The sequence below is a fragment of the Acomys russatus genome, chromosome 21 (genome assembly GCF_903995435.1).
Source record: "Acomys russatus chromosome 21, mAcoRus1.1, whole genome shotgun sequence".
Taxonomy (NCBI): domain Eukaryota; kingdom Metazoa; phylum Chordata; class Mammalia; order Rodentia; family Muridae; genus Acomys; species Acomys russatus.
The window spans coordinates 886,551-912,689 of record NC_067157.1 but is presented as its reverse complement, the minus strand read 5'-3'; the positions used below and the strand labels follow the sequence as shown (position 1 = coordinate 912,689).

General features: G+C 34.0%; 1 protein-coding gene across 1 annotated transcript in view; it reads left to right on the top strand.

Moving 5' to 3' along the window:
• The window catches only part of Ascc3 (activating signal cointegrator 1 complex subunit 3), a 282,919-nt gene that overhangs the window by 133,824 nt on the left and 122,956 nt on the right, over window positions 1-26,139 (top strand). The window contains 8 exon segments of the mRNA XM_051164237.1: window positions 7,979-8,098; window positions 12,238-12,402; window positions 14,422-14,508; window positions 15,480-15,656; window positions 19,732-19,957; window positions 20,858-21,012; window positions 23,380-23,478; window positions 24,630-24,798. Coding sequence (XP_051020194.1) covers window positions 7,979-8,098; window positions 12,238-12,402; window positions 14,422-14,508; window positions 15,480-15,656; window positions 19,732-19,957; window positions 20,858-21,012; window positions 23,380-23,478; window positions 24,630-24,798 — 1,198 coding nt within the window.

The window sequence follows — 26,139 nt, the reverse complement described above, 5'->3', positions numbered from 1 at the left end:
AGGAATCTGACACATGCCTTTTCTAGTAGCATCTGTTTGCACATGCATTTAGCCACACATGCAGGCATTCATGCACACATGCACCCACACATGTATATACACACAAACACATTTAAAATTACATCTTCAACAAGAGAAAATAATAGGCTAAATAGCAGAATGTTGATTAATTCGCTGCATTGTAAAAGTAGTCACAAGACTGACAAGAACTTATTGCTATGAGATTTGCTCTAGATCAGAAATCCAAGCTAACCTACATGGGCTAAGAAAACAAATAGCAGTTGTAGCAATGTGTGTTTATATTTTGCTTTTCTAATAAAATTTTATCAGATTTATAAAGCTACTTTATTTTATTAGATCATTTGCTAGCTTTTCCTTGTTTGTTTTTGTTTTTGAGACAGGGTTTCTCTTTGTAGCTGTGGCTGTCCTGGACTTGGTAGACCTAGCTGGTCTCAAACTCACAGAGATCCACCTGCCTCTGCCTCTCCTAGTTCTGGGATTATAGGTGTGTGCCAGTGAAGTATCATTTGAGCTTGAGTATCATAACTTGTTTTCCATATGTATTTTTGCAACTCACATATGCTTAAAGCTAACTGGTCTCAGCAGCATGGATATCTAACATCTTAACTAGCAAAGAATATAAACATTTTAAACAATTTAGCATATATATGTCAAATATTAACTGTGTTTTCAGTTTTCATGGCATTTTAATTTTTTGCTGTAGTGTTCAACACTTTCCTATGCCAGTTTCCTTTCTTCGCCTGAAGTTGTCTTATTTTAATAGCTTTCATTTAAGCATGAAGTAAATGAAGGAGTCACAAATACGTCTTAGTAGCTTATAGAAGTGTCTGTTGCATCCTACTTGTGTTCTTCACCTTTCCTTTCTAGAGAATGAAAAGCAAATTCACACCATTCTCTCTGTTAAGAGTAGTGGCCAAAGGAGGATCAGAGCTCCTGGAAGCACAGTGCAGTAGCATCCAAAGAGTAGCAGATGTTGCCAAACGGTTCAGAAGGAGAAAATACTTTAGGTGCCAGGCAGTTGCTGCAAAAAACAAACAAACAACCTTTGTCTATGGAAGCTCTAGTTGAGGTCAGAAGGATAGCTAATTTTGGGAAGGTGTGAATAGAGATTAGGGGAAACACACACGCACGCACGCACACACACACACACACACACACACACACACACACACACACACACACACACACACACACACACACACACACACACACACACACACACACACACACACACACACACACACACACACACACACACACACACACACACACACACACACCCACCCCCCCCCAATGGGTAAAGGCAATTGTCCTAAAGCCTAGGACCCATGTGGTAGAGGGAAATAATGAACTACTATACATTGTCTACTGGCCTCCACACTTATGCTATGGCACACATGATACACATAGATATATACTAATTATTTTTTAATGAAAAGAGGGAAGTCAATGAGTGGATGTCTCATGAGCATTCTTGTATTTTCTGAGTCATTATATCCAGTGATATCCATGGATATCTGTAACACCTCAAGATCACTTAAGTTGATTTTTTAACATAGTATTCAAACATAGGTCCATTAAATTCTAAATCTAGTTTATTTGATAGAGCTTAGATTTGTGTCATCGTATGTAAAATGTAGTAAGTTAAAATAAATATATTTCCTTGGTACTTTACTTTAAAATCTCAGCAATATTTTCTCCGACTTCACAGTAAATGCAGGTTGTGCTGGCTGGTTTTTATGTCACCTTGGTACAGGCTAGAGACTCAGTTTGGAAGAGAGAACTTCAGTTGAAAAAGTGATGAGTGAGTTCACCCAGAAGCAAAAAGAGACAAATGGTATATACTCACTTATATCGAGACACTAGCCCAAGGGGTATGTCCCTGAAAGACTTTACTTACCAGGAAAGTGGGTCAGAGGGGAGGACATCCTATTGGGACTTGAGGTGCGAGAAGCATGGGAGAATGGGGAAATAGAAGGATCCAGAAGGTTCTGGAAACCTACAAGAAGAACATTATGACGGGCGGATCTGGGTCCTGGGGTCCTTCCTGCTCAAACTATGGCACCAGCCAAGGAAAATAAAGGCAGTAAACTTCAAACCCTTACCCATACCTAGCCAATGGACAGGACATTCTCCACAGTTGAGTGGAGAGTGAGGTCTGACTTTCATACAAACTCCGGGGCCACATTTCTGACCACGTCCCCTTGATGGGGAGACCTGGTGGCATTCAGAGGAAGGATAACAGGTCACCAAGAAGAGACTTGATACCCTATGAGCATATACAGGGGGAGGAGGTCCCCCTCAGTCACAGTCATAAGGGAGAGGGGTAGGGGGGAAGCGGGAGGGAGGGAGGAGGAATTGGAGGATACAAGGGATGGCCTAACAATTGAGATGTAATATGAATGAATTAAATAAAATAAAAAATTGAAAAAAGAAAAGAAAAAGTGACTTCACCAAATTGGACTATGGGCAAGCCTATGGTACATATTCTTGACTGATGATTGTTATGAGGCAACCCAGTTCACCATGGATGGTCACAGCCCTGGGTCGTGAGTGCTATAAGAGAGCTACTAAGTAAGCCATGAGGAACAAGCCAGTAAATAGCACTCCTCCATGACCTCTGCATCAACTCATCCCTCCAGGTTCCTGCCCTGACTTCCCCAAATGATGGACCATAAGCTTAAGATAAAATAAATCCTTTCCTCCCCTACTTGCTCTTGCTTATGGAATTTTGTCACAGCAGTCAGAATCCCAGTGAATCCATATCTGTATAGCTTCATTTTAAAGTTTATGGGATCTAAATTTTAGTCAGTTTAGAACTAATATCTTTGACCACTTTTTAAGTAATAAACCTAGTGTTCTTATCCTTTAGAACAATAGAATAGCATAAGTGAAACTAGCCATTCCCTGAGAATCAAGTGAGTGAGGGTCCATATGTTCATCATTAACTACTTAATAGATATGCCATTTTCAGAAATGTCACCTCACTCTGAGCATAATTCCATTTATTTACATAAAGGGCATCCATATTTTCACATTTTTAGCCTTTATAGTGAGGTAGTTATTGCTAATTTTTTTTACCTTGTTCTACTGAAATTTCAAGTAGAACTTGTCAAGTTTCCTGATGATAATAAAAGTTAAATGTGCAATTAAAGTTGGTAAAACTGTGGAAATCAAATACAAATCAACCTATAGCAGGAATCTGTGTTGTAGTATTAAGATCACAGATTTATATTTGCCACATCTTTTTTAAGATTCAACATTGGTAATGGTTAACACAAAGGTCAAGTTAAACTACTAATGGCTATGACTCTGTGAATATAATTTTGACTAATTAGATGAATACATTAAGTATAATTTGAAAGCAAATTTATTATGCACATCTTTGCTCATTGAGGCCTAATGAAGTAACTCCATAATCATAAAGCTGAAAGGTCACTAGTGCATTCTCTTTATGAAGCCACTTGAGTTTGCACTGAGAGAAAAGCAGTGTTCGCAGCTTTTTAACATGTTTTCAAAAGACATCACTATGCTTCTACTCTATTCTAGTAAGCCATCCTTTAAATCTAAGCCATTCTTTAAAGCTAGGATAATTTTCCTATATTCTAATATTTATTCTTCAGATGAATCCCACATGTACACAATGAGCACGCATGCTGTATGGATATTCATACGTAGTATACACACTGTACATATACCCCACTTACATATAAAGGCCTCAGAGCCTGACCATGCTTCTCCAGTCAGCCTCTAATTACTTTCCATCAGAAGTCCTTTGCCTTTCTAGAAAGGTTTTCCTCTGCTCTCATCACCCTCAGTGTCCAAGTTTTCTTTTTTTATTTGTTTGTTTTTATTTTTTCTTACTTATAAAATAGTACTCTCTTAGACTTGTGAAAAATCTATTACATGCCTGCCCTATGACACATACCACAATTGAGTTACTGATTTTTGATAGTCCCTTGATATCCAGCTCTATATGCTTACTTCGAGCCTTGAAATAAGTGACTGGGGGGATAAATTTTTTCATGTATTATAAAGTATGTATCGTGCCTAGAGTCATACACATGTATATACATGTATGATTATAAATTTTATTTAGATTTTATATGGTTTTGATCAATTTTCAAAAGATATGATACAAATAACAAAAGTATCCTTACATATTAAACTTTAATAAAACCTGTAAGTGTTACTTAAGTAATATAACTCAATTTCCAAATGGGATGAGTTATATTTTCTTCAATAGACTTTATAGTGTAACATTTTCATTATTCACACATGAAATATTTGAAAACCATTGTTGAATGGTCCCATTGTGAGGCAGGGATGTTGAGTTTGTAATAGTTTTCCCAGTGGTTATATGTTCCAACTTCATGGAGAGGGACCTTCCTTGTAGTCAGGGATCATGTTTCTGTGCACACGAACAGAATGCTTGCTGCTGACTTCCATGATGAATGAGTAAATTTCAAAGATATACCATGAAAAAACTGTCACCAGGTGGCAGCTTATAGTTACAAGTAACTTCTCATTTCTGTCACAAGGTGGCAATAAAGGACTAGCCTCAAAGTAAGATATATCATGAAATAAACATCTATTTTTCTGTTTAAGGTTTTTCCTTTTTGTGAATGATTAGAATATTTTCATTACTTGAGTAAATGAGTTATGCCTACCCCCTCCCTTTTCATCTTACCAGAGATAGCAACAGCAGTTTACTCATATTAATTTATTTATCAAGCTTATTTTGTTTTATAAAATCTTCATTTCTTTTATTTTAAAATAATGTTATATGATCATAAGGAAATTAGTTCATACTTCATAAGATATCATACATACCCATATATATGTAGATTTTGTTGTTGAGCATTTTATTGCAAACTAAGGTTTCTACAATAATAAGTGTATAAAGTATGACAATTTTTTTTTGTCTATCCAAATTGATATATCTTTGGTTTTTTATAATCACTTTATAGCCTGATACCAGCCCCCCGCCAAGTCCTACATTCATGCCCCATTTACCTCTCTCCTCAGAGCAGAGAGCCCATAAGGGGTACCAACTCACCCTCATATCTCAGGTCACAGCAGGATTAAACACATCCTCTTCCTTTGGGACCAGAAAGGCAGCCCAGCTAGGGGAGAAGGATACAGACGCAGGGTAAAAAGTCAGAGACAGCTCTACTCCCCTTACTAGGGAACTCACATTGTCACTAGACTAGAAAGAGTAATCTGTTCAACAAATGTAGGAAGCTAGCAGGCTTGTCACACCTAATGAACTTTTACCAAAATGCCTGATGTCACGTAGTTTTAAATAGGAGAGGGAGGTATATGATATTTAGTTATATTATCAAACTAATTTTTTAAATTTTTATTAATTTTTTTAACTTTTCAAAGGACCATTTCAAGTCAAAATGTTTAAGGTCCAGCAGTGTCAACATCTGAACATTTTAAAAGCGTTTTTGGAGACAATCCAAGTTAGTGAAGGAAAAAGAAAACAGGTGCTGTAGGAGTTCTAAAAAAGTTTCACAGGATAAAGATCCTTTAAGTCAGCACTGCAGCTGGATGGTAATGCTTGGAGAATAATGATGCTGGTGAGTTTCCGGCACAGGAATGAAGTAACCATTTGACGTCACCACATACACAGGCGCTGTGTGATAGAAGTGTAAGGGGAGCAAGGGTGACTGGTTACATACCATGCCTTAAACGGTTTTTCTCAAACACCATGTATGCAGTGTGCATATGAAGTGTAATAGCTCTGAGTCGGTTTTTGTTTCTTTTTTTGTTTTTTGGTGAATGGTCATTATGTGGCTCAGGTTGGCCTGACTTGCAGTATTCTGTTGGTTTAGCCTCGTGAGAGCAGTAATTCCAGGCATATACAACTCCCAATGAATGTGTTTAATCCTTTAATTTTGTGAATACTGTTCCATATGGGCCTGTATGATATCTAAGATTAAATTGGCTAGTAGTTAGATATTATAGATTATATATAGAAACACTACAAAAATAAACAGTGATGGCAGAAACTTGGGATACACAAATAGATTTCAAAAAATTTTCTTTTTTGTTGTTGTTCCTGACTTGTTTGTTTGTTTGTTTGTTTGGTTGTTTGTGACAGGATTTTTCTGTGTAGCCTATCTGTTCTGAAAATCACTCTAGATCAGTCTGGCCTCAAACTTATAGAGATCCACCTGCTTGTTTCCTAAGTGATGGGATTGAAGGTGTGCTCCACCACAGCTTGGCCAAACAAATTTCTTTTGCCCATGCAGAATAGAAATCATTTGACTGCTCTAACTGTAATCCTTTGGTTTGGTTGGTTTGGTTTGGTTTGGTTTGGTTTGGTTTGGTTTGGTGTTTTGTATTTCAAGACAGAGTTTCTCTGTGTAGCTTAGGCTGTCCTGTGTTTGCCTTGTAGACCAGGCTGGCATTGAACTCACAGAGATCACCTGCCTCTGCCTCTCAGAAGGCTGAGATTACAGGTGTGTGCCACTGTGCCTGGTTCATACCTATAATTCTTCAGTAATTATATGCAGCTGTTTATTGGCTCAAATTTAGTTTTTTTTTTTTTCCCCCATAGGGCTATGGGGCAGTGTTAAGGATTCAGTATACGGCCTTGTATCTTCTAAACATCTACCTCTGCACTACATTACCAGCTTATCCACACATATATCTGTCAGAATTAGTTATATAAAATTGAAATGATAAGAATTAAAACATATGACATTTTTATAGTATAAATGCTAAAATGAGTTTTCATAATTTGATCTATAAAGTTATGTAGAAATAAAGCAAATTGAAGTTTCAGTTTCTTTAATATTAGTACCTTAGTTACTTTTCCTTGTTTTGCTTTCCTCCAAAGATGTAATAATTTATACAGAGCACATTGAATTCAGCTAAGGATTTATAGAGAAATCATAAGTGTCAAGTTTTACACTTAGGACACTCTTCCAGAAAGCACTGGTACTTCTTCTGTTGGTATGCTGGATAATCAGATACATCTTGTAATAAGTTTCTAATTAAAATTCTATTAATGTCATTATTGTCTAATAATTATCTTCTTTACAGATCTCATGTCAATTGTATTTTTAAATTATTAATATTTTGTTTAATTAAATTAGTACATGTCAAAAATATATTAAAATGTCATATTACACATTTTTTATTTTCTGAGTATAATCAAAAACATTTATTTTTTATTGTAGTCCACACATTTAAATTTTTTCTTAATAATAAAAGTATTCCTTATTTTGTTAGACAGTTGTTTTCATCTTTGTTTTTATTGTTGTTACTGCTTTGGAAACAGAATCTTGTCACTATTTTGCCCAAACTAGCCTCAAATACTGCGGCTACAGCCCCCATGTGAAGGAGTTGTAGCCACCATTCTTCGCAGGTTATCTTTTTAATTATAAGTATTAATATGTATAAACCTGTTTGATTTTTTTATAGAAATGTTACAATTTCCTATTTGTTCCATTTGTGTATCTGTCCCAAGGCTGAGGGTTTCTTTAGAAATAAAGCTAACTTTCCTTCTGTGTTTTTGATAATAGCTGCACATATTCATGCAAGTAGTAGGACTTTGTTATATTATTATTACATACTTACATTAAACTTTTCAGAAAATTAGGTGAAACTAAACAAAGTGAATATTAAACTGAATAAGAAAAAAGTAGCAAATACATCAAAATCCTTAATACTGTATAAATTAAAGTCTACTTGTGGAAAAAAATCAAAAGCCATAAAATTGAATAAACTCTGCTTTTTAACATAATTTCTGTTGTACTATTTTTAATGAAATGAGACAGCAGTTCTGTTTAATAAATTTGAAAAAATGTGCCTCCAATTGTGCTTGCCTTTAAAAAATACAATAAAATGACTGATTTTCAAAACAATTTCTGGCAAGATAGTCTTTGCTATAATATTTGTTTGTCTTTAATGCATTAATTTCTGCTGTATTTTTAATCTGCAGATTGCTCTGGGAACAGTCACCAATGTGGAAGAAGCAGTGAAGTGGATAAGTTACACTTACCTCTATGTGCGGATGAGAGCAAATCCATTAGCATATGGCATCAGTCATAAAGCGTACCAGGTAGAAAGCTCATTTGCTTGGGGAAAAAAAGCCTTAAGGCCTCTTGGGTTGTGTGATGCTTTCATAATGTGAGGATAAATACTTGTTACTCTCACCTCATTTGGAAAAGAGTTAGAGACATGGAAGAGAATTTGAGAGCTCTAGTGTTTTTTAGAAAACGCTGAGGAAAGTGAAATTGGCCTTGATCATTATATTACTTTCTTTAGATCTCTTTTACCACTAATACTGTTATGATCTTACCATTTTTAGATCCATTTCCATTTGCTATGTTTGTTTTAAGCTGATATATTAGTTTGTGAGTAAACTGGGTGGGAAGAAATTTATGGCCATGTTTTAATAATAGACTTATGTTATATATAATCTGTTCCTCTTCTCAAATTGCTTTACCCCCTATTCTGTAATTTTTAAGTGGTGGCAGTGATGAGTTATCATCGTAACTTCTTGGAGGCCAGGATCACTTTCATGTATCAGTGCATAGGCAGACTGAGAATTGGACACACGTGGTGACAGGCTTTCCTATGAGCTTTATGGTTGTGTGGTCCATATGGCTTACAGACTCCATATGATCATGTTTTTTCCTTCAGAATTCTGCTTATATGCTGTAAGTGCTCCCTAATTACAGATAAAATCCTGTTGTGGTCTAATGAAAACATTATTTCACTATCATCGTATGGATATTCACTTATATCAAGTCAAAATTATCAAAAAATAGTTTAATTTAACTCAAAATGTTTCTCCAATTACTGATAAACATATCTGATCCTCCTATAAGAAGCAATCTTGGAGCTTTTTTGTTTTTCCTTTTTCTATGCAGTCAATTTTTTAAAATTAAGACAGAAGCAATAAATAGTACCAAGGCTACTACTCTGAAATCTCTAGGTTTATATATTTGGATTTTACCCTGGAACGGATTCCATTAGCCTTTTTTCCTTTATTGAAGTGTATGCTGGTCTCCAAGTGGATGCTTTTTGTGTTACAGCCAAATTAATTGGCTGCTAAATATAAGCACATTATAACCTGTAACTTGATACTTGTTAAGCAGTAAACACTGGCTGTTCATAATACAAATATAAGAATTGTGAGAATAATTGTGAGAATAATTGTGGGTATTACAGACATTTTCAAAAGGATAAAACTAAACCTGCTACATATGTGGTATTTTGAATGCATAGGCTCCTTCCTGTATTTGAACATTTCATGCTCAGTTGATGGGTCTGATTGGAAAGGCTATAGAACAGTGGTTCTCAGCCTGCAAATCGTGAGCCCTTTGGGTCGCATATCAGATGTCCTGCATATCAGATATTTATATTATAACTAAAATAGTAGCAAAATTACAGTTATAAAATAGCAAGGAAAATAATTTTATCACTGGGGGTCACCACAACATGAGAAACTGTATTAAAGGGTAGCAGCATTAAGAAGGTTGAGAGCCATTGCTATACAACTGTTGGAGGTGGAGGCTTGATGAAGGAAGTATGACACTGATAGTGGGCTAGTATATATCCCTTTTTTTTTTTTTTTTCCCCAAGACAGATTCTCTCTGTTAGCCTTGGCTGTCCTGGACTCCCTTTATAGACCAGGCTGGTCTTGAACTCACAGTGATCTGCCTCCTTCTGCCTCCCAAGTGCTAGGATTAAAGGCGTGTGCCACCACACCCGTCTGTGTATATCACTTCTTATTCTCTGTTTCTGCTTCCTGTATGTGTTAAATTGTAGTCAGCCAGCTTCCTGCTCTTCTTATGCTTCCATGACTGTTTCCATGCCTTTCGTTCCATGATGAACTTGGTCCCTCTAGAATATTAAGTAAAATAAACCCTCTTTCTCCTCTAAGGTGTTTTTGATATGCTATTTTATCATTGCACCAGAACTGGTAACTAATTACATATATTTTCAGGAGCAAAGAATATCAAATCTTAGAATAAGATAACATCATTTTTATTTTAAAATATAAAGTTGATATTATATGTAATTTTATATTGTTCTCCAGCATAAAGGTGTCTGTTTCTTTATTTATCTGAAGGAGAGGCATATGCTAGAGGATAACTTGAAGGAGTTGGTTCTCTCTTTCCATCATGTTAGTTACAGGCATCAAGTTGAGTCCTGAGGCCTAGTGACAAATGCCTTTACTTTATGACACACCCTATCAATGTCTTTAACGATGTTTTACTTTGTTTAATTATGTGTCTTATTTTATTTTCAACATAAATTTGTAAGGATAAAATTTTTACCAACATAAATAGAGGTAGTTTAACTTACATTTAATACCTTTGTATCATCTGATTAATAAGTGTTTTGTTGTTTTTGTTTGTTTTAATGAACTAAGTGCAACATCACATAGTCAATAATAAAAACTTTATATCTGTTGTCATGGCTCCTTAGGCCATCTTACCTAACCTGCAACAGAGGCCTCTTTGCCTTGTGTTTCTGATTTTTAAAGTTTGTCTCTAATAAAGACCTAATTTAAAGTAAATTATAGCAATATTAATTCATTAGATTTTTAAAATACTTTTCCATTCTAATAAAGGTCTTATTTTACCTCATTCCATATAGCTAAAGAAGTATCTTAAAGACTTATTATGTGTATATATACAAATATGTGTGTGGTGCATATGCAATATTTCAGATATCACATTAAATATCTTAATTTCTGTTTATAAAAAAAAAGCTAGGACAGGTTGTTGTGACACATGTCTGTTAACTTAGCTCCCAAGAGGCCAAGATAAAAGAATTATGAGGGTGGGGAGGCATCCTAGATTACATTGTGACACCAGCTCAAAAATCCAAAGCAACAACATAGAAGGTATTGTAATAGATTCAATGGCATTAAAAAGAAAAAAAGACAATTTCTTTTTATTCTTTGCATATATTATAATAAGCAAAATAGTCTTTTCTGTCAGAAGTTATGAAAATGCATAGGCATTTATCAAGAACAGTTGAACTAATTATGAAAGGATTTCTTTTTATGGATCTTGACTAGGGAAAGCACTCTCACCATTTTTTTTTTTTTTAATGAAATACTAATGTGCCTGAATACTTTTAAGATATTTGTTTTCTCATAGGAAAGAATTTTTTGTCTCACCTCAAGTATGTCTGGACTATTACAGATATAACTATCTTTGTTAGATTCTAGAATATTTGAAGAGAATGTGTGAATTGAATGTGCAGATTTTTTTTTTTGTTGTTGTTGTTGTTGTTTTTTTGTTTTTTGTTTTTGTTTTGTTTTGTTTTGTTTTGTTTTGTTTTTTTTTGGTTATTCCAGGAAGGGTTTCTCTGTAGCCCTGGCTGGCTGTCCTGGAATTATTTTGTAAACCAGGCTGGCCTTAAACTCACAGAGATCCACCTGCCTCTGTCGTGTGAGTGCTGGAATTAAAGGTGTGCACCACCACTGTCCAGCTAATTGTTTTTTAAATATTAAAATAGTCATAAATGCACACATATATAAAACAAATTATATCAATATGTTGAAAGGACATCTACATTCCTGTATTCACAGCAGCAAATTTCACAGTACCCAACCCATGTCTCCATCAATTGATGGGTGAACAAGCAATATGTGTTTCATACATACAGAGAATGGTATTCTGCAGTAAAAAAGAATGAAATGCTGTCATTTATGACTACATACATGAAGTGAGAAATTGTGGACCAGATTAAATGATCCAGACATACAAAAGACAATGTTACTCACATGTGAAAACTGAAAATGTTGTAAAATATAAGTTGAGAATATCATGGTGATTACCAGAGGCTGACAAGAACAAGGATGTGGAAATTTTGGTCAATGTGTACTGAGTTACAGATACCTAAAAGGAGGTAATTTTTACATGCTATCGTTCTATAGGTGATGACATATAATAAAACAGGCTGTGTATTTCACAAAGCTAGAAGAAGAGTTTTTGAGATAAAGAAATGGTAAATAAATGTTTAAAGAGATACGCATGTTTAATCATGCCAAATGTGTATATTAATATAAACACACACTGTACCTTTAATACATACATTTTTATGTGACATTTTAAAAATGAACTTAATTTAAATATAAACTCTTAAGAAAAAGCAATTTCCATAAGTAGGCATGTGCAAAGACTTTCTAAGCAGTTTCATAAATTTATATATATTGCCTCTATTTCTTTCATATAGATTGACCCAACATTAAGAAAGCATCGAGAACAGCTAGTTATTGAAGTTGGACAAAAGCTCGATAAAGCTAAGATGATTCGTTTTGAAGAACGAACTGGCTACTTTTCCTCCACTGATTTGGGGAGAACTGCCAGCCACTACTATATTAAATACAACACCATTGAGGTATTGTACTGAATGGAAAAAATACAGCAATATCTTCATTTTTTCCAAATAATTTCTAGTCTTCAGAATATGCTGATAATGCAAAAATAACAAAACACTAATATAACAAAATGTATTTCTGCTAACTTAATAATACCCTCACTTTTGACAATGTATAGATAAAATTTTAAATAGTCTGGGCCCTTTGCCAACCCAGTCAGTGAACTTCTAAAGCATGTGGAACATATTGCTGAGTCCTTAGGAATAAATTCCAGAATATATTAATTGGGAAATGATAGTATACTGGCTGGTTTTGTGTCAACCTTACATAAGCTAAAGTCATCAGAGAGGAAGGAGTCTCAGGTGAGGAAATGCCTCCATGAGATCCAGCTGTAAGGCGTTTTCTCTATTAGAGATCAGTGCAGGAGGACCCAGCCCATTGTGGGTGGTGCCATTCCTGGACTGGAGGTCCTAGCTTCTATAAGAAAGGAAACTGAGCAAGCTATGAGGAGCCAGCCTGAACAGCAGCATCCCTTCATGGCCTCTGTATCAGCGTCTACCTTCAGGAACTTGCCCTGTTTGAGTTCCTATCCTGACTTCCTTTGGTGATGAAAGCAATGTGGAAGTGTAAGCTGAATAAACCCTTTCCTCCCTAACATGCTTTTTGGTTTTGGTGTTTCATTGCAGCAATAGAACCTCTAGTTAAGACAAATAATTTAGTAAGTTTTTTGTTTTTTAATAAAAAGTAAAAAAAGAAATAATTGAATCATACTAAGAACCAGTAGGTACAGTTAAATTGTAAGTCACCAGGCCCAACTAACTTTGGCACCTTAGGGATTTACAAAGCTTAATATTTCAAACCTACAATGGCAACTTCATTTTTATTTTTTGTTTTTTTCCCAATTGTTTGTTTTCTAATAATGGTTATAGGTTCAGGGTCTCAATTTTGTGGTCACCTCTGGTCTCTGAGTTTCTAATGCAAATGACTGCCAACTCCACCTCCCAAATGCTGGCTACTGGGCATGCACCAACATGCCTGGCTTATTTTCTGCCCTTTGAATTGATCCTGTGTCAGATGAGGTGCCATGCCACTTTAACATCCACATATTAGTTTTTCCATATTCTCTGTGTTTATAATGTGTGTCAGTGCATCTTGGTAAGTAACAATGATCAGTCATGAGAATACTTTATGGTCATATTTTGAATTTTATATTTATTTTTGTTTTATGCTTTTGTAAATATTTTAGTGTAAAAACCATTCCAATTACATTTCTCCAAATGCAAAAACACCAGTTTATATGAAATTTAGCTCTTGTACCCATTTATTGTTTGCTCATACATAGAACAGATCTTAGGAAATACTAGTTTGTCCCTGTATTTTCCAAAATAAACCTTATATTTGTACAACAGATTTATTTAAAAACCTTTGGCATATATTATCTATAACTATGATCTGGGAATTCTTCAACCCATCTCCTTCCATCACCCACTCGTTGTCGGCCGTTTTCTCTATTACACAACTTTTCTTGCATGTCTGTTTGTTAGCATACTGATACCAAGCCAAGTCCTAAACTTGTTGGTAGTTCTTCCACAAACTTTTGTCCTCTGTCTTGATACCATATGACCCTTTCAGGCTTTTCTTCATCCAGTGTCATTGATTAAAAGTCAGTATTATGAGAATTGCTAGATTACTCTGTTTTCTACTTATTTCTTTGAATTTTATATGAAATATGATTAATTTAATGTTAATGAGTGATCGAGATCAAATTTCTGTATACGCAGGCCAAAATGTTTTGATGAACTTTGTTTTAGGCATGTAATGTAGGGTTTTGTTAATATCTGCCTTTATTTATCTTTTTACTCTACTAGATCTTCTTACTTTGATGATGCCTATAAACTGAGGATTTGGAATATTATACAACAAATATCTATATGGTCTAAGGTTCCATTTCTCTAAGTGTGTAGAATTTGTAGTAAGTTATGTAACTTAGAACACGTCATTGGACTTTTAATTTTAATCAAATGTATTTGTTTTGACAGACATTTAATGAACTCTTTGATGCACACAAAACAGAAGGTGATATCTTTGCTATTGTCTCCAAGGCTGAAGAATTTGATCAAATTAAGGTAAGATTACTTCAAGTTAGAATTACACATATATGACATAAGTACATCAATTCATTTATCAAAGCTTATAATTAATTGCTATTTCTCACACATTTGAATTAAACATCAAACTACATTTGGAGTATCAACATATCAACAATGTCTACTATCCTAAAATTGTACCTCATATCATTTGTTGCTTTTGACACAGATCAATAATTTTGTAGATTTTTGTAGTATTGAAACTATCAAATAAAGTTGGGGTAGTAGTATATACCTTTAGTCCTAACTCTGTGAGTTTGAGGGCATCCTTGTCTCTATATTAAGTTCTAGGCCACACAGAGTTACATAATGAGACCTGTAGGTACAGGGGTGGCGGGAGAGAGAAATTATTGAATAAGACAAGTGGTTAACTTTTGGACTACTGAAACGTAAAGCTATTGAAGAAAAATCAAGATAAATGCATGATTCCTATTTAGATTTTAATAGTTCTACATTGTCCATATTGTAATTTAATCTCACTAACAGTAAAACCTTCAATACTTTGAAACAAAGGACTTCACAACTTTAAAGTATGAATGTGCTATGCCTTATAAAAATATGTGACTATAATGAATGCATTTGAAGATAATCAAGTTTGTCCTAATCTAGCTGGGCAGAGGCTTAACTCTGATCAAATGAAAAAGGAAATCTCATCAATTGAAGGGTGATAAGGTCAGATAGTTTAATTTTTATGGCATAGCAAATTTTTATATGTCAATGGCAAGTTTAATATTAGTTATGAATAATAAAATAATTGTATCAGTTTCAAGATAGTTTCATATTGTATTTTACAACTACCTGTTGGAAAAGTAATATTTCCAGCGCTAAAGAAGGAAAGTGTTGTCATATAAAGTGGAAGCTTATACAAACATACACTGAAGTTTAATGTGGACAAGAAATTTTTCATTAATACAACTAAAGTATTATTATCAAAATATTAATTATTCTAGGTCAGAGAAGAGGAAATAGAGGAATTAGATGCCTTGTTAAATAATTTCTGTGAACTCTCAGCTCCTGGAGGTGTGGAAAATAGTTATGGAAAAATAAACATCCTGCTTCAGACCTACATAAGCCGTGGAGAGATGGACAGTTTCTCCCTCATATCAGATTCTGCATACGTTGCCCAGGTAATAATTATAATCCCTTTCTATTTTGCACATCTTTGAAGACTACTAAATTAATCTATGTTATACTGAGAATGCTGCCAACTCCATTTTATCTTAGACCTCTTTGCATCTTTTCTGCAATCATTCTCATGGGTCAGGATTGGAATTCCATTTGGCTACAACAAACCTACTGTAAAATATGAAATAATAAATGCATCTTATTCTATATGTTTGTTTTGCTATGTAAGTCTTTTAAAGTAAGTGATCTTGATGGGTATGGTAATACACACAGGTGGATCCATGAGTTCAAGGCCAGCAGGACTATGATGAAACCCTGTCTCATTGAAAGCAAACAAACAAAAAATGCTGATCTTCTCTACCATTGATACTTAAAAGTTGAAAGCTGTAAGGCTTTCCCAAAATTACAACTCATTTGCCTTATACCTTTTTAAATTCTGGTAGAAAATAAAAGTAAATTACCTTATTTTGTGTGTTTGCTATTTGCCTTTCAGATCGACATAGTTATTAAAAAATGTGTTTTTTCCCTCATAAGTATATGTTTTTAATAATGCCTTCCTTAAAGAGATACAAAATTGAAACTAAGTCTTTTTACAATGTATTAGAATTCTGTTATCACATATGTATAAGATACATATGTGCATACACACACTGTGTGTATGTGTGTGTAGAGACAGAGACAGAGAGAGACAGTATCTCATTTTGTAGCCCTAGCTGGCCCGAAAATTACTAAGTAAACTAGTTTGGCTGGCAATAAAAAAATTCACACAAATCCACCTGCCTCTGCCTCCCTCTCCCGTGCACTAGGATTAAAATTGTGCACCACTACTCCTGGTTTTTATGTTCATAATTTTGTTCAAATTTACATCGAAAAAGAACATATATGTGTTACATGAATATTAATAGTCATCAGTATTCAGGAGAGCTTTGGAATAGCTAAAAATAGAAGATATTTAAAAACATGAACTCAGATATATGGGTAAACAGTTTGAATGAATATATTAATTTAATCATTATAACTAAGAAACCAGATGATAATGTCACAGATCATATAAAAGGAAAGAAAATGCAAACGTTTTCAAATTCTCCAAACCTCAGTGTTTTTATGAGTCAAGTTTCTGTGGTTGTAAGAGATACCTGGCACCAAAGCTGCAGTCCTGTGTTCATTCTCTGGAATGCAAATGCCTTCAGCTGCCCTATGACCTATACACACACACACTATGAAGCACATGCCCCCCAGGAATGCACACAAAATAAATGTTTCATGGTTTAAAAAAAAAGTCTGTGCCTATTCTTTTAAGATGTACAAATTATTAATTTTGTATCGTTACCATCATCTATTTTATACTATTTCAGATTAAAATATTTTGTTCGCGTCAAGTTTACATATTAATTTTTTTATACAAACCAATGGGAATGATGTAGGAAACCTGTTTTGGTAATTACAATAATCAAATTTTTTACTTTATTGCTCTCTGAAACTTAGGTATATTTCTGCCATTTCTAATGAGTATCAGCACAGTCCAAAAGTATCTAAACATTATTTAAGAATCTAATACTGAAAATAGAATTTCTTAGAAGACAAATGCACATTTTCTCTAAAAAGTAAAGACCTCTTGCTGTTTGGAATGTTTATTCTGTTTCAGTTCTTACTATGATGTTGTCTAGATTTAACAATCTTCATTTTCAAATATAGAAGCCTGTGGGTAAACAAAAATCACTTAAGTTCAGGACCCTAGAAACCAGTCTTCCATTTCTATCCATTTACCTACAAATTTATGACTTCATATTTCTTTGCAGCTAAATAAAATTTCATTGTGCTTAAGTAACATTTTCATTATTTATTCACCAGTTGATTGATAAGTAGACTGATTGCATATCCTGGCATTTGCAAATAGAAGAACAGTGAACAAGGATGAGCAAGGATCTTGGTAGTAGGATGTAGGTTTCTTTGGGCATATGCCAAGGAGTGATGTAGCTGGGTCATTTGGTAATTTGGGTCTAGTTTTTGAAAGAAACTTTATGGTGATTTCCCTAGTCGACACACTAGTTTGTCCTCCAACCGATAGTGTATAAGTTCTCCTTTTCCTCACATCCTCACCACCATTTGTTGTCATTTCACTTTTCTTTTCTTTTCTTTTCTTTTTTAAAGGGTTTCTCTGTATAGCTCTGGATGTCCTGAATCTCACTCTGTAGACTGGGCTGGCTTCCAACTCAGAAATCCGTGAAGTGCTGAAATGTCCTGTAGATATCTGGTTAGGTCCATTTGATTCATGACATCTATTAGTTTCATTATTTCTCCATTTTATTTCTGTCTTGATGATCTGTTCATTGGTGAGAGTGGGGTGTTGAAATCTCCCACTTTTAATGTCTGGGGGTAATGTTGTTTTGTTGTGTCTCAGATGGGTCAGGGCAGTGAGGAGTGGGCAGAGAGAGAGCCAAGCTAAAGTTATTCAGGTATATCTCAGGCCCCCTTGGGATGTCAGACAATGTAGGTTGTGGCCCACATCCAACTCACCTCTGCTGGTTAGCTGTCTGTGTCCCAGATGTCGTCCTTTCTTGGTGACTGCAATTATGACTGGAATTCAACTATTAACCTTAAACAGAAAAGCTCCTCTTTGCAATGAGCAACGAAAACAGAGGCTTACAGCTATTCAGGATACAGAGAATAAGTTGTAATTTAATGCTCAGCTCTAAACAAGCCATTTATATCATTCCATCTAAAACTAAGAGAACTTTGTGGCAGAGGGGACAGAAAGAATATAAGTGCCTGAAGATAGAGAGAAGGGCTAAGAAACAGTCTTCTGGTAAGACAAAGACATTGTAAACTTGATCTCACAGAAACTGCAGTTGGCTTCACTGGGCTTGTATAAGTCTTGGTCTGTCATTTATTATGTATAAGTTAGAGAAAGGCTTATCCAATGCTAAATTTCCCTCATGAGCTATTGGCTACTGTTATCATTGTCTTCAGTGTACCTACGTTGGAGCCCACGAGGCTCTAATGGACAGTACCAAGTCCATTGGCATATTCATGTCCCTGCTTAAACTCAATGGGTCACCAAACAAATGACGTGAATGTAAGAAAAGATCTTGCAGGAAAGAGAGAGTGTGTTGGCAGGGTAGGAGGAGGATAGGAGAGAGATGGTATAAGAGTAACTACAATATACAAGTTTGGACTTGTCAAAAAACAAATATAATAAAAATTACCATTAAAAAGTCTAGACAACCATTAATAAAGCAATCTCTAAAGTTAACAATAAAGGAAGATGACAAATCAAATGGAATCTAGGTATTGTAGTAGTTTTAAAAGGTTCTATATGTCTAGCAATGAAGTTACCACAGGCCACTGAGCTTTCAATCTTTGAGTTAAGGTTGAAATTCTTTACTCCTGGCACTAAATAGATGCTGGCACCAAATATGATATTGGTCAGTTGTTAATCTCCCCAAGCCTTAGTTTGTCCAGCAGTAAAATAAAAATATTACTATCAATAGCATGTATTTGCTATCAAAATTAAAGGAGTGCTCCATTTGTCAAGCTGGTTATAGTGTGTGTGTTGTAGGTCCCATTGAAATGGCCATTTACTATTGATTATTGCACTTGCCAGTATTTCCTTTGTCATCCTTCTCTCATTAATTTCTACTCTGGATGAAATAAAAATCCTCCTGAGTTCTTTCTTAAATGTCTTAAAATTTTTAAATTTTTTAATTGTTGCATAATATACTTAGGGACATCTCAACCTATCTCTTACATTCTAGGTACTTGATCAGCCTGACAGCTACTTTGTTTGCCTTTTGTCTCTTCCTATATTATTCCTGCTTCGAGGGTATAGTGAAAGAGCTCCCTAAGAAGGCAGAAATAGGCTGCCCTCTGAGAGTTTAATAAATGACATGCACACAATAGTAATCTGACTACTTTTGTTGTAATTGAAGATAATTGAGATTGTGTAATGAAAGTTGTTGACCATAATTTAAATATGTACCTTGATCTGTACTTCTGAGTCTAGTTGGAATAATAAATTTATTGTCATATAACTGTACGTTGTCATCAAACTACCAATCTTCCCCTTTTGTTCTTTAGAATGCAGCTAGAATTGTCCGTGCTCTCTTTGAAATTGCACTGAGGAAACGTTGGCCTACCATGACCTACAGACTTTTGAATCTTAGTAAAATCATCGACAAGAGACTCTGGGGTTGGGCTAGCCCTTTGAGACAATTTTCTGTGTTACCACCACACATTCTAACAAGATTAGAAGAAAAAAACCTTACTGTGGATAAACTCAAAGACATGAGAAAGGATGAAATAGGTAAGAATGAAGCAAAAAATCTTTACAATTTCTTGATTAATATATTTTAGTATGCTATATTTTCACATTCACATATTTTATGGTATTTATAAATTCATTTTGCCTATGTAAGCCAAATAAAAAATCTTTGCAGATTTTTATCTAATTACCTGATAAAGGGAACTTAAGAATACATTGTAAAATGCCTACTTTTTATATACAAACTATCAACTTTAATTTCAAATTTAGTTACAGTATTTTGATTTCTTAATGTGTTCCAAAAAATTGTTTGTCGAAGGGCTAAGATATTCTTGATGATAGGAAATGTAATCTAGTTCCACTTTCTTAAACTAGTCACATTTGTATACAGTCAGGTTTTTTTAATGCCATCTGACTTCCATATATATTAGTATTTTAGAATCTGATTCTTTATGAAAATGTGTACAAGTAATTAATTTATGCTGATAGACTAATTTATTTTTATCTCTATATTTTCTAGAATTGCATATGGATCAGTGAATTGTGTTTGATTTCATTGAAACATTTCTATAATTTATAAAGTTCTGAAACAACCTTAAATAAATTAATGGCATTTTTTACAAAATATTGCCTAATTCTGTACACTGTAATAAAGTAAGCTAGAAAGAAGTGAGTCTCTCTAGAGTTGCTCAGACAGTATCAAGTCTCAGCAATTTTCAGAACCCTATTAATACCTAAAGAAACTCTGAACTGATTTTCTAAGCTATGAATTGCTAATTCAAGTTAACTATTACAAAATATTCAAACATGCCAGGTCAAGAATGTCAGCTATTTTACATAGCAAATCATAAAACAAGCAGTAAAATCACCATCTCTTAAATCTCATTTACAAGTCAGATTATATGGGGCACATTTTTTTTCTATGCGATACTTTCCTTTCAGGTCACATTTTGCATCATGTGAATATTGGACTCAAGGTCAAACAGTGTGTTCATCAGATTCCTTCTGTTACAATGGAAGCTTCCATTCAGCCCATCACACGGACTGTCCTGCGAGTATCACTGAGCATCTGCCCAGATTTTTCTTGGAATGATCAGGTAGAGATGGGAACACCTAAATCTATGTTAACACTTAAATACATTTAAACTCAAGTGTCTGTACTGCGCATTCCACCAAATCTTATAGCAGGCCCAAAGGCATGTACAAAATCCAAATTTTATATATAACTATATATATAGAGAGAGATGTATAAATGATATGTGCCTTAATTAATATTATTATACTAGTATTTACACTCATCTGTAAGAAAATGTGGTATATTGATGTGTCAACCAATGAGATCTTCCAGCATCTATAGAATTTATAGTGTCAACACTGAACTATGTTAGCAGATGGAGTTCTCTAAGCTAGGCCACACTGGTTGTGTTCTTCCATGTTTTCCATGTTGTCATTATCACTATCTCTATGTCACTTTGTCTGGCTACTAATTTGATGTTGTGTTTGCCCATAGACATTTTAAAATATTGTTGTGAAGTTAACATTCTCTCTTGTTCTTAAACATTAGGCTAGTAGGAAATATACTCTACATTTTCTTCCTCATCATCAGATTCTTTAAAACTGACATTTCTTCCTCAGTGATATCCAAATCTATCATTAGCCATAATTAAAAGATTTTTCTTCTCTGTGTCTCTGAGTATATAGCACTTACTTTATAAAATTCCTGTGCAAAATGTCTTTCCTTTGTTCCTGTCATACTTTCTTTTGTTTTTATCTGCATTCATTATTTCGTCCTTTAAAACCATATATATGAAATACTAACAGCAAGGTTGGGTTGAGGCTGCAGCTTGGGTGGTGGTATTTGAGGTCCCTGAGCTCGATTCCTAGCACCACTTGAAACAGATGTGCTGGCACATCTCATAGTCTGAGCACTAGGACGGAACTCAGAACAGTGAGGTTCAGGCCAGCCTGGCCTAGTTAAGATTTTTTTCAAGGCCAGATAAGGGTAAACTCATATATAATAGTCTACTCTGAATCATCTTGCTATTCAGTTAACATTCCTGGAACCAATCAATGTGTAAGAAATTATAAATTTAAAAGCAAGTCGGAATCTCCCGGTTTAGAAGTCCAAGGGGAAAATAAGTCAGTCTGTAATTATGGTCTGCCTGTGCTTATCCCTTATGGTTCTTTTAAGAATCCAGCTAAATATGAGTGAATGAAATTTATTCAGCCACATGTAAACCCATCTAGCCAGCTTCTAATCCAATGTGCAGTGGTTTTAAGGTGCTTCAACTTTTAAGGTGCTTCAACTTCTGAGTCCTGGAATTCCCTAATCTATAAATATGCATAATAATAATTAGTGTTTATTCTTAGAATTTCTTTGAGGAAAAAGTGATGGTAATGCAATTTTGCTTTAGTATTTCTCTAAAGATAAAATTTTATGCAAAATGTAAAATTATAGATCCCCATTAAAAATCATGTTTGAAAGTTTAAATTTTATACCTGTTTGTGGAATGAATTAAATTTTTGTTGTTTCAGTTTTCTTCTGCTAACATCCATAACACACTAGTTAATTCTCTCACGTAGAATATTATGGTCTTCAAAATTGGAAAACTAAACTTATTTCCATCTGAAGAAAGGAAAATAGACAGTATATAATCCTGTGTAACAAAAGGTCCTAAAGTATGGATTATAGAGAATGTATTATCCTCTGTAGTAAAAGGTCTACAAATAAAGTAGATGATGCTGAGTGTTTTAGGCTTCTGGTTAATCATACCAATTCGGAGTATAGGATCTTTTCATCTCTGCTTTGCTGACATTGTTAAATACTTACCAAATGTTTCATACTTCCCTTTCCGATTTTAACTGTTTAACTGGCCAAAGAAACACATCCATACCCCCGCAGCCTAGAACACACATTTAGCCAGTATTTATCATGATCTTTTCCTTTACTTGCAAGCAAGAGAATTCTGTGAACTTAACTATCTTATGAGAATCAGGATTGTCCCAGGGAATATGGTCACTTAGGTTAGAAGTGAATACGGAGCAAGATTGAGTCTTTCTTGTAAGGAAAAAGATCAAGCCTGAAATGGAGGAACAAAATATGGCAGTGAAACATTGTTTGAGAATAACAAGGAGTGAGTACATATACATGCTGCATCAGATTAAAAAGCCAGTCCTAAACGTCTACAGAGTATGACTCCATTTATTTAAAGTGTTCAAGATAGGCAATCTGTAGTAAACAGTTATGTCTATTGAATACATTGGCTTTCTTCTGGATGTAACAAAATGTTCTAAAATTATATTATGGGAATAGTGGCCCAGCTTTGTAAATATGTTAAGTTGCCTTTCAAACTTGAAGTAAACTAATAAACTATAACTTGTAAAGTTGCTGAAAAGAAGAACTTGTAAACAGCTTATGTCTTGAATTGTGATATTTAGGAGAACTGTAATACTAACTGTTCTAGGTCCATGGAACAGTAGGGGAACCATGGTGGATTTGGGTAGAAGATCCTACAAATGACCATATTTATCACTCAGAGTACTTTCTAGCTCTTAAAAAACAGGTAAGTACATATTTCTATGGCCATCTCTTTATTTTGCTACATGAAGAGAAAATGTAAACTAAAATTTTTTGCCATTTATTTTATTTCTCAATGATATCACTTTATTATTATTTCTGCCTCTTTTGTTTTAAAGGAAGACAGTAATTAAATGGATGGTATTGATAAATCAATGTGATGATTCTTTGAGACATTTAATTATAATTTTAGTCATATCATCCAGAATTGTTGAGTATATAAATTAGGTGAAGTAAGAAATAATTAGAGTTATATGCATACAATAATAAGAACATTTAATCGGCTAATGAAAATACTTTGTAAGTCACCAATAAAAGACTTACTGAAAAATACCTACAAGTGGCATTATGCAGACTGAGCAGGTTATGTTCATGTATTTAACAATATTTGCGTACATACACATATGTATGTAATAATAATTGATGAGAAAAGAGGCCATTGAATTTGAAGAGAACAAGAAGTATATAGGAATGTTTGACAGGAAGAAAGGGGAAGGATAAATTATGTTAATTATTAAAATCTCAAAAATAAAATTAATTTTTAAAAGACTTAGTTTCTTGCAGTTTCTTTGATGTTTTGTCATAGTTTCAACTTTTTATCAAAGAGAAAAGGGAAGCTTTAGACTGAAAAGTCTTGGGTGGACATACAATTTGTCTTTTCATTAAACATTTATTACAAGAAATTGTGCTGTTTCTCTTGAGGTACTGGTAGGACTTAAACAGAAACATTGGGTAAATATTAGTATAGTAAGTAGAATTTTTAAAATGAAAGCTAAGTAATTGAGTAAATGATGCTGGGGTAATTTTGTAAATGCATGGTAAATAGCACAAAGTGAATATAAACTTTACGTAAGATCCCATTTGGTTCTTAAAGGGAATCACACACAAATTTCTGACGTATTTAAGCATCTCAGCTTTTTAAAATCCAATATTATTCTTATTAGTACACCTTGTGTTAAGTACTGCTTTCTTTTTTTATTTTATTTATTTTATTTTTTATTAGGTTTCATTTTTAACCTATACATTTATATTATTACACATTAATAACATGAACTACATACAGCATTAACTGTGACGGACCATCATGACTTTTACAGTGTTAGAATCACATTGACTTGAGACTTTATTTCACACCAGGTTATTAGTAAAGAAGCTCAGCATCTGGTATTTACAATCCCTATATTTGAGCCTTTGCCCTCTCAGTACTACATTCGAGCAGTGTCTGATAGATGGCTAGGAGCTGAGGCTGTTTGCATTATCAACTTTCAACATCTGATTCTGCCAGAGAGACATCCTCCCCATACAGGTAAACATGACTTATGAACTCAAATCATTACTTTCCCCAAAAATTATTTGTATTTAATGTTGAAAGGTGTATGTGCTTATGTTATTCTTTGTAAAAACTAAATTATTTGATAATAAAGTTTGGAAAGAGTTTTTTAAAGAGAAAATCTGTATGTACGTAGGATAGAGTTTAGTTTGGTGTCTTAATTTTTGTCTATAAAAAAAGGAGGCCAGTTTTGATAGACTTAGGATGACACTACTGTGTTGCTATGCCTTGAACTCCACTTTATATAATAACTGTAATTTCTTCATGTCCTCTTGCTTTCTCATTCAAATGAGTTTACTATGTGTTCTTTGATGCATTTGATATACTTCTTCAAAAGTTTTAAGTTTTGCATTCTGCTATAACAGCATGTATGCTAAATTATCATTATTTAGTTCAGGACTTTTGTTTCTTCCATTGATGTTCTTCAGTACCTTAAATGTTTTACTATGAAAGTTTTGTTTCTTTATTCTGGAGTATATTTACTAATGCGCCCAAGACTCTCGATACTGCAAATACCATAGAACATTCACATCAGATTCTTCCCATAGTTTGATTTACGGCACCTTGTACCAACATATCCTGAAAAGCTTTTCAATGTTGTCACTTATAAAACTCCATTTTAGATTTTTTTATAAGGTGAACTAATGCTTCCTTCTGTTGGTTTGTAAAAGCTGGAAATGTTTAAGAATGAACATTTATTACGATAATTTCAAGAGCCCCATAAAATCTATTTCAGACATTTCCTGAAGCTTTTAAATTAATCAATGTATTATTTTTTTCTTCACCTTGAGAATAAATAGTTGAGGGGTATTGATATTCAGAGAATCTTTATTTAATAAACAACTAGAAATGTTAATTTTTGGCATAAATATTCAAGGGAGTTTTTTTTTAACTTTTCACAGTTAGTGCTACTTCTGATCATTTTTAGTTAATTCACTACTGACAGCCCTGTGGAAAGTGAAAGAAAAGACCTTGATATAACTAATCTTTGCCATTTTGGTTAAATGTGTTCTTGTTCTTTAATTTTGTTTACCTCAAGAGAGGTACTGCATCCCAGTTCCTTTTCATTCTCTTGACAGACGAGAATGACTTATCAAAATAAAAAGAAAGAACTATGATGTCTCAGTATCAGTCTGCTCACTAGTGCTAAACTTTCTCATATTTCTCTTTCTTTTATCTTCTATTGTCTGTCTATACTATCCAAAATTTTATAATAAAATATATAAAATGTTGGTTTTCGTTTAAAATACATACTTTGACATCAGTGGGTTTCGTTAACTAATATGCTTAATTTTATAGTATATTATTATTATTATT